Source organism: Geospiza fortis, unplaced genomic scaffold (assembly GCF_000277835.1).
Source record: "Geospiza fortis unplaced genomic scaffold, GeoFor_1.0 scaffold285, whole genome shotgun sequence".
Taxonomy (NCBI): domain Eukaryota; kingdom Metazoa; phylum Chordata; class Aves; order Passeriformes; family Thraupidae; genus Geospiza; species Geospiza fortis.
The window spans coordinates 617711-628009 of NW_005054403.1; the positions used below are offsets into that span (position 1 = coordinate 617711).

The following is a 10299-nucleotide window of genomic DNA, read 5'->3' on the forward strand; positions in this document are numbered from 1 at the left end:
TGAAATGGGATACATCCTTTTCAGTCCTATAAGTGCTATTTATGCATTGGAATGGGAGAGGAATGAGAGCAGCAGTGAGTTTGTGACAGTAATTAATGAGGTATTTATTTTGAAGTTTTAAACTGAAAATAAGTCATAATTTATTTATTTGGAGACTGAAACGAAGCATAATCCTGGTGTTTATTTTTCAGATCTCTCTAGGAGTTCAGCCAATTCAGAATTTAAATAATCTTGGATCAATTACACTTCCTCCAACGTTGCTGAAAAATTTACGCACTGAAGAGTTGGACTTGGCTTCTAGAATTATATTCAACTTCTTTAAAAAGACCACTGTGTTCCAGGTATTTTTTGGCCCACTATTCATAAGGATTTTAATTTCAAGCTTAGAGCAAAATATGAATGGATTTTTTTTCCCCACAAAACACATTTTAAAACTTCTGACTTAAAAAATAATTACTTTTGTCCAGTGCTTGCTCCACATAGTAAAAGAGCTTGTGGGTGCTGTACTCTAGTATTGTTTCCTTTAAGATTTTAAAATCTGGAGTTTTTTTGTCATTCCAGGATCTGTCCTTGAAGAATGCATCTTTAATCAGCAGTGTTATATCATCAAGCGTTGCTAACCTCACAATTAGTAATTTAACGGCAAATGTTACTGTCATTTTGCAGAACATCAAGCCTAATCAGGTAAAACTTACATTTTGGCAGACTTAAAGTACAGTTTTGTTGCCTCCACTGAAGTTGTTGTAGTGGAAACATTTGACTAAGAATACAGGTCAGCTTGTTCTGCTTTACTAATGTGGACATTTCATCTCCACCCGGACATTAAAAATCATTCCTGTTTGCTTATTTGCCTCCTGTCTGGTGACTTCAAATCTGTTCAGCATATTTTTGCATGTAGTTTGCAATCCTTTTATGCACCTAAATTTATTTTGTTCACACAGAACAGGCGTATTTGCTGTATACAGTGTTTATTCTTCCCTGAATTTTGTAGATCATTCATAAATCATTTGATCCTAAACTCACAGTTTAGTAACTTGGTTTTTTTCTTGTATATACTCCTAAACAGGATAATTCAACAGTTAGATGTGTTTTTTGGGACTTCAATAAAAATGGTAAGTACTTCAGATCGCCCAAGTGCTATGCTGTTTTAGCTATGTTAATTCATGTTAATATAAATGAAGCCTTTTATGAATAACAAAGCTGCTTTTTTTAACAGGTGGGCATGGAGGCTGGTCATACGAAGGTTGCACAGTCAAAGAAAGTAGAGTAAATGAAACAGTCTGCTCATGCAACCATCTCACAAGTTTTGCAGTTTTGATGGTAATTATTTTAAGAATTATGCAATCTTACCCTTGTTTAAGAACACATTTAACCTTGAGTTGTCTTAAGCAAGTGAAGACCCAGTAAGCCCATACAAGCTAATAAATAATACTCAGGTTATATTCACTTTAGTGTTAGTACAGATAGCCATACAGTTAAACTCCTTGTTGAATGGGAGCCCATGGATTCCATGGGAGGAAAAAAAATTCTTTAAGTGCTGCAGATTTCTAATTTAGGCAGCTGTTTATCCTCTAAATAAAATTTAGGAAATCAAATTTAAAACAGATTTTTAATCAAATGGTGTTTCACAATTAGGATCATAGAATTATAAAATAATATCTCAAGTTGGAAGGGACCATAAAGATCACAGAGTCCCAGCTCCCTGCTCTTTACAAGACTAGATTGGTTTTTTCTTCATCTAACCTTTTATAACAGCCATGATGAAAGGAATGGAGTCCTTTTTTTTATTTATAAGTGCAGAGGGAAAGGTGTGATTTGATTTTTTTGGTGTGTTTTTTTATATTTTTCCATTAAATAAACCTGTTCTCTGAAAATAACTTCTGTTTCTGTTTTAGGACTTGTATGGAAATACTCCTCTGAATCCCACACAAGAATTGGTACTGACTTTTATATCATATATAGGCTGTGGCCTCTCTGCAATTTTTCTTTCTGTTACTCTTGTGACCTACATAGCCTTTGAGTAAGTACCCATTCAGCTGAGCTCCCATTATTCTTCAATTTTAATTGATTGTAGTCTTCACTGAGAAATCCTTTTCAATAGTTATGGATTCTGTCTCCACAAATAATGCACAGATTTGACCAGTTCACCAGGAAGATATTGATTCAGTCTTCAGAAATGTTAATCTGATCAACAGGTGAATTATCATGAGGATCTAGGCAGTAAGAAGTGAAGAAGTAGCATTCTGAAGTATTTTATAATGGATTACCATAATAGAAGTGTGAAGGAATGTATTCAAGATACAATACACAAAAAAACCAGTACAGAATATTAGCATTTTTAAAAGCATTTGTATTTTCTTTAGTCTCTCATTATTCTAAGACTGGGACTTGTCTCTATCAAGGCTTTAGATGCCCAGTCAAAAGCTTGACCTAGTTTAAAAACAAAGAACAGACACCTTTTTGGTTTGGGTAGCAATGTAACAAGAAGTCCAACATACAATGGAAAAAAAATAACCATGATACTAAACACTTTGACTCCAAGATTGTTTGTATCTATGTAACCTTTTCTAAAAAACTTTGTATATACAGACTGTTAATTAGGAAGCATGTTGTAAATTATTCTCTCCGTGTATAAATGCAACACATGCAGCATTGTAAATGAATGAAAACTTAATTTTTTTTCCCTTGGCATTTGTGACTGCCAAGGACTGCAAGAGAGGAAGTAAGCTGGGGATCCATGGACAGCTGATGTCATCTCATGAATTTTCTTTCTTTTTTTTTTTTTTTTTTTTTAGGAAAATACGGAGAGACTACCCTTCCAAAATACTTATTCAGCTGTGTGCTGCATTACTTCTACTCAACTTAGTTTTTCTCCTTGACTCATGGATTGCACTGTATGATACACGAGGCCTATGCATTGCAGTTGCAGTATTTCTTCACTATTTCCTCTTGGTTTCCTTTACCTGGATGGGCCTGGAAGCTTTCCACATGTATCTGGCCCTTGTGAAGGTCTTTAACACCTATGTACGGAAATACATTCTTAAATTTTGTCTTGTTGGTTGGGGTATGTATTTTTTTTTCCTTTTTCATGCTAAATAGATAATTCCTCTTATCAAGTATTTCAGTGAATATGATACAGGTCAGAAATTAAAATTAGGTAGTCGTTAAATGTTTTGATATATATTCCACCTTTCTGAGGCGTGGAGTCCCCCCACCTGCAGAGCTGAAGTTTCTGCAATTCAAAGTGATAATGAATTTTCCTTGTCCTAGTACAATAGAACCAATTTTGAATGTGCATGCTTCCATTATTTTGAGAATAAATGCCAATAAGTAAATCTTCTATTTCTGGAATAGCACTGTTGCTAACAAAAATTAGCAAAACCAGATCTAACTGGATAGAGGATGAAGAGATTCTGGGCCTGATTTTTATCTCCTATTTGTTTCTTAAAACATGTAAGAATGAAAATCAGTTATCCTGTAAGAGGTATTTTGAAGCAGTTTGAAGACTAATGGTATTTGTTTGTTTATTCAGAAAGTTTTGGAGCTGGCTGTGAAGGACTCCTCTTGTTTCTTTGCAAGTTGTGCTTCTAAGCAGTTTGAATGCTGCAATTTTTAAGACAGAGAGTAGTCAACAGAATTCAACAGCCAAACTTCAGAAATGATATGTTTTGTAGCAAAATATAATAATTTCAAGTCCTCATAATACTGTCTCTGTTAGGATTTTTATGTATGTGTTTTCTCATAATCTTTTAGGGTTACCAGCAATAGTTGTGTCCATTGTGTTGGCAGTATCACCAGATAATTATGGACTTATAACCACTGGAAAGGTTTCCATAAATGGACCTGATGAATTGTGAGTGAAAGGGAGGAGCTTTGGGGGAGGTGAGGGTGGGGAGTGGAGGGAGGTCCTACAAATTGCTTTTCTTTAACGTAAAGGAGGGGAAGGCAAGAAAGCAATTGTAGTGCTCTGAAATAGTATAACTCTAAAGTATCTCGTGTTTTAGGGTTATTGCCTTTATGAAGGCTCATATCCTTTGGCCAAAAAAACCCAAACTTCTTTTGTAAAAGGCAAAAATGGTTTGCATGCAAGAAACTACAAGTTTGTCTCAGGTTTATTTCACTTAGCTTCTGTTTCTGATAATGGTTGACAGACTGCTCTTCTGTTCTAGCTGCTGGATCAAAAATAGAATTGTCTTCTATATTACTGCTGTGGGATACTTCTGCCTGATATTCCTGATCAATATCAGCATGTTCATTGTTGTGCTGATCCAGCTCTGTCGTATCAAAAAGAAGAAACAACTCGGTGCTCAAAGGAAAACCAGTATCCAAGACCTTAGGAGTGTTGCTGGCCTCACATTCTTGTTGGGAATTACTTGGGGGTTTGCTTTCTTTACAGTAAATGAGGTATTTACTTACCTCTTTACTATTTTCAACACTTTGCAAGGTAAGTTTATCCTCCATATAACAGCTCCCTGTCTATAATATAACAAACCAAACATTTTGAAACATCATTTTCTTTATTCAGCAATAAAAATTTAAATTTCATATATGCAGTAGCATATGAGACTGTAATGTGGCGCTGGTAGGAGATGGGATGGGCACCATCCCGTCTAGTAAATATTTGAAATTGTGGTGAAGGGGATACCATTTATTATTATTTTAGATAAAAGTTATTTTCTTTGGATGAGTGCTCAAAATTTTGTAGCATTGTTGGTAACAGGTTATCTGCTAATAAAAGATGTAACAGTGTCACAGGATGCGCTAAAAAAGCTTCATAGTCTGATAGCGTAGTATCGCACCCTCTCTTTGATGTTGCTTTGAATTCTTTTTCAAAAGCATTAAGCAAATTTCCAGATCAACAGAATTTTTCCCTTTTTATTTGATAAAATGAAACTTTATGCACTTTGTGCATTTGATTGTATTTGTTGTTTTTTCTTTTGTGTGTATGATTCCTCTAATCTATGTAAGGAAAAAGTGCTGTGCAACGTTCAGAGTTGTAAACTTTTTCAGCAAAGAAAAATGTCATTACTTTTTATTAGAAATTGAAAAGAAATGAAAGAAAACCAAAACATTGTTCATTAGGAAGTAGTAAAAGTGAATTCTGCAACAAACTTTTATGTTATTGCTTTGCAGGGTTCTTCATTTTCATCTTCTATTGTGTAACAAAGGAGAATGTCCGTAAACAGTGGAGAAGATATCTTTGTTGTGGGAAATTCAGGCTGGCTGAAAACTCTGGTAAATATTAATTTTTTTAACTTCTGAATTCTTATATTTAGCGTTAAGTTCCTGGTGTTTTGTAATATTTACAAAAAAGAAAAACAAAACCCCAAAAAAATCAATTGATCATGTTGCTGCAGTTGCAGTTTTAGTTTATTATCCAAGATACAGTAAACTTCCAAAATTATACTCTTTAAAGGTGATAGCTGATGCAGCGCTTGCATGTTTACATGCTGCTGCCTTAAGCTGCTAACTGCTAAGAGATGACCTCTTCCACTGCAGGGTAAAGGCATGTCTTTGCAGAAGACTTTTGGTCAGTTAGAAACGGTAAGATTTGTTCCAGCTTGTGGGTCAGTCGTAGTTTTACCAGTTATTTCCAGAAAAACAAAGTGAAGCATGGTTTAAACCAAAAAAGACATTAATTACTTTATGTTATTTTGTTACTAAGTAGTTGTCCTCTTGTAAAGCCATGTATTTTTATACACTTTCACTTAGAGAATCTACTGCACTTCAGTTATTTTTCTGATCTGGTCTGCAGTTGTAAAACTATGACACTTGGCTGCTTGTATTTTTAAAAGGGACAAGAGAAAAGGAACTAGATTGAAATAATTTTAAACATCAAGACTCATTAAATTCTTACAATATAATTGTATTCTGTCTAGAATACTGCAAGAAGTGTGTAAAGCCTTGGTTTTATATCAATTCAGTTGCATTATTAACTATATTTTTATATAGTGCTTGTGTGAGTTGTATTATTTCCTGTTTTAGACTGGAGTAGAACTGCTACAAATGGTTTAAAGAAGCAGGCTGTAAATCAAGGAGTATCCAGTTCTTCCAACTCCTTACAATCAAACAGTAACTCCACTAATTCTACAACACTGCTAATGAATAACGATTATTCAGTCCATGCAAATGGCAATGGTAAGTATAATGCAAATAGTATATCTTCAGAAGTAAAATTCTCCATCCTTTCTGTTCTAACATAGTACTGTCCTCTGCACTGCTGCCCTCTGCTCTTCCTGAGGAGTTGAAATGGAGTTGAATGCAGTAGAACTGCACTCAATTTCACTTGCAATTTGCTGTGGCTTATTTGTCTGTTGTGAAAGCTAGATATTAATCACCATTGAAAGTACGTATTAAAAACTGACTTTTTTCAGTGAACATGATCTAGTTCTTCACACTCTTGCAGGGCACGTGTCATGGTGCTGATTTGAGCTCTCAGTAAAGACAATCAATTTTTCAAACAGAAAAATAACTTACAAATTTGTAATGTATAAAACCCTAAGTCAAGCAAAACTCAGAAGACATTACTCCTGTGTGCCTGAGGTATTTTTCCCAGCTGATCAAGAGCTGAGGCTAAGAAGTCATGTCATCAACTAGAATGTTTATTATGAAGTTGTTGAACATGCTTGGAGAGTCTGAGTTGTCCTCATTCCTTGGCCTATGCTGTCAGAAGACAGAGCATAGTCAACAAGATGATATCAGCAGATTACAGAGTAAAATAATTTGTTTGTGAGTTAGAGGTTACTGTTCCTTTAAGTGTATTAACTGCATATTGCAGAGAAATCACAACACTTCAGGAGATGGCATTTGGACATGCCCTGTACAGCTTTCTAATTTGAGGGGATTTTTTTTTCACATTCTTTTTGTAAAATCTCCCTGTTTGGATACCACATAATGCAATAATTAGCATACTTTTTATCTAACAGATCAGTTGAGAACCAGCATCCAGTGACACTCACTATCATTAGACACAAAGCAAGGCAATATTTTTAGGTAGAAGTATTTCCTTTCAAAGAGAGAAATTTTCAGGCGCAAAAGCCTGCATGTCTTGTAGGGCTCTTTTTTCCCTGCTATGTTAATTGCTCTGATGAAAGAAGCCATCTCTCCCTGCAACATCTGACATGCTTATACCAAGCTACAAAAGCATTTTGACTGCTTTTCTCAACAGAAAGAAAGAGCAGAAATGTTCTATTGAACTTGTTTGTTGCAGTGACCAAATGAATGAGCCTGTTGCAGCTTTCTGGAAAAAGTTTTGTTCTTTTGGGTATTTTGGAATGAGATGATAAATTGATGATCTAAACCATTGAGTGATGCCAGTTCTGTTGGCTGTGCTCCAATTCTGTCCTACTATGTTCACATAATCAGACCTTTCCAGTGTGTCTGTATGTCCTGTGCCAAAAGCTTCTTAGACAAAAGCAGCTGAAAGAACTCTGATAAAACCTTGTTCCTGTGCACTTAAAAACATGGATGTCTCTGGTGACCCACCTAATTTCCTATTTTATTGTCTATTTTGAATGCTGTGAACCTCGTACCACATCCTCCATTCGTATCAAGAGGTCTGTATGATATCGTGCCTTCATAGTTTGACTAAATAATTCTTCTGGAATTAATTGACTAAATAATTCTTCTGGGTCCTTAGGACTTTGCAAGAGACTAAACCTATAACTAAACTGGATAGCTCCCAGCAAAACTCTTGGAGGCAATTCCTTACACCTAATCTTCCAAACATGGGGCAGTTGTATCTCAGAAGAGCTGGGCTAATGCCTCGAAAAGGCATTAGACTGCTGTTAGATAGGAACATGGGACCTAATAATTTGCTGCACCTGATTGCTCTCCTCTCAAAGCTGGAACTTGAAAATAACATTGCAACACTTCATTTTAAAAAGTGACCTCCAAAACAAAAAACACTCTAGAAATTAAGACTTATGTCATAAATATACTGAGCTATAAACACTTCATGGTTTTAGCTTCACTGCTTCTACTGAAATGCTATTCCAGATTCAGGACTGAATGACTTACTGTGGTAAGTTTGGGATGTCTGTATAGCCTGTGACTTTGCTTTCCTACTGGACTTCATCTTTTTATGGCATTCTAATATTTCCTTATTTTCAGTTTTTTTCTTGCAGATTTGCATGTTTCAGGAACTACAGTTAGGTATCACATGGCTGAACCTGCAGATTTTCTCACTGAGGAACACAAACCACCTTTCTGAATTTGTTCACAGAAAAGCCTTATTTTCTTCTCAGCTTTTGCCCTAACATTAGGGCACAGCTATTTGAACACTCCTAAGATAAAAGAGTGTTAGGCAGGCAGAGGGTTAAACAACAATCACAGTGTTAGCAAGTATGGTTATTTTCTATCATTTTCTATCATTTCAACCTTTTTCTTATTTTTTCTTATTTGAATTAATGAACAAAGCTCTTCTGCTTGTCTTACTCTGTCTACATTTGTGCCTGTTTAAGTGCTTGTTGGCTGTTTAAATTATTAACTAAATTTTTAAAAAGTCCAAACTGAAGTGCGTGCACAAATACTTAGAATAAAAAAAACCAAAATCTCATTAAAAATATTTAGAATGTGATACATAGTAGCAGGAGATTTATCCAGTGAACTAAATGTTTGTGGAGCATTTCAGTAAAAGGCTTCAGTCAGCAATGGTATTAGATGTGTTCATTGTGGATTCACCTAAATGGGTAAGATTCTCTGCAGTCTAAGTATGGTTTTGACCCATAATCAGACCTAAGACTTATTTTGATTGTCCTTCAGAAGTAAATGCTGTAAGTTGAATTCCTTGTACTCCCACTTTCTTCTTTCAGATGCATGGCACACCTGAGATACCTTTAAAGCTTAATTCATTAAAGCAAATCATTAAAATGAGGAGTATTTTGCATCTTATCTAGTGATACTTATTCCAAGTCAAGTCTACATTTTGAGAATTGTGACCTTCATTGCTTCAAATATTGAATCCTTGTGCATAAATATATTAACAACTCTCAAATATCAGGATTTCACACAGGAAAAGAAATTTATACAAAATACTTACCAAAAATACACATTTTAAAATTGTTGCAGGGATAAAATAAGAGAGTGTATGAACTCCCTATAGTGACAAAAAAAAGCATGGGAGGCTTGATTCTGAACCTTTCTGATAGGGAATGCACTTTTTTGTTTCAACAGGCCATCTTTCCAGTGAGAAGAATGGTGTTTGTTTCAGTATACAGAATGGTGATGTGTGTCTGCATGACTTTTCAGGAAAACAACTTGTATTCCAAGACAAGGATGATACTGGCAGCCAAGAGAGCCAAATCTCACTCAGAAGGACTTCAAAGAGAGGAAGCCTAAGTTCTATGGAGAAAATGTGATTTCCTTTTAAACAGCACATTGTTTTACAGCGTGAAGTAGAGTTTTACTTTAGCAGTTTTACATAATGTGAGCAGACCAAGAACTGGTTTTATTTAATATATGGTACTGGAACTTCAAGGCAGCCATGCAATGGATTGACAAGGACAATTATTAAAAAAAAAAAAAGAAAAGAAAAGGAACCTGTTATTTTGACAAGGTCTTGGATGTCAGATTACAGCTGGCACACTTCAATTTTTTTTTCTTCATCAGAGTGGGTTTTTTGAGGGTTTTTTTAACATTAAACAAAAGTTTTATTTAGACTTTTTTCATTACAGTTAAGTTTATCTGGATACAATGCTTAGTAGTACTGTATAAATGTAGAATGTTACAACTTGTGCATACAAACGATGTTAACTTTAAAAATGTTAGCTACACTGTCTTCAACTTTTTGTACGTTTTAGTAGCAAACTCTGCAGTGATGTACATAAGCAGAAAATATCAACCTTTAAGCATCTCAATGATACTTCTATATTTATTTCTTGTAATATAAATTTAAATATACCTATGTATAGAAAAATAATTGGTATTTTGTTTGTAACTTTTATTGTGAGTTTGCATTTTTCTTTAGTTAATTATGTTTAACATAGAATGGTACAAAACTTAATTTGTCCAGTAAGTGGATCACTTACAGTGGTTTGAATATATTCACTAGATGCAGAACTGTAAATAACAAACACAATCGTCTTGAACCTTTAGCTACCTTTTAGTACACCATAGAGGGATAGAAATTGGGTATAATTCAAGTAGAGTGCCATGAATGGAATATTAAATAAAGTAGTAGGTAGGTTATTAAGTACAGCTAATCTGTGTTGGTGGCTTGAGTGAAGTCATCAGTTTTTGCCATTGATTTCACCAGGGTCAGTATTTATATTGAATGGTGAGACACTGCTGTTTTTCATT

General features: G+C 34.8%; 1 protein-coding gene across 1 annotated transcript in view; it reads left to right on the top strand.

Moving 5' to 3' along the window:
• ADGRG2 (adhesion G protein-coupled receptor G2) overlaps nt 1-10299 on the top strand; it is a 39329-nt gene extending 29030 nt beyond the window's left edge. The window contains exons 17-27 of the mRNA XM_031061213.1: nt 192-341; nt 562-684; nt 1067-1112; nt 1217-1320; nt 1896-2020; nt 2796-3064; nt 3754-3853; nt 4170-4444; nt 5134-5235; nt 5986-6138; nt 9175-10299. Coding sequence (XP_030917073.1) covers nt 192-341; nt 562-684; nt 1067-1112; nt 1217-1320; nt 1896-2020; nt 2796-3064; nt 3754-3853; nt 4170-4444; nt 5134-5235; nt 5986-6138; nt 9175-9359 — 1632 coding nt within the window. The 3' untranslated portion in view covers nt 9360-10299. The remainder of the gene's footprint in view (nt 1-191; nt 342-561; nt 685-1066; nt 1113-1216; nt 1321-1895; nt 2021-2795; nt 3065-3753; nt 3854-4169; nt 4445-5133; nt 5236-5985; nt 6139-9174) is intronic.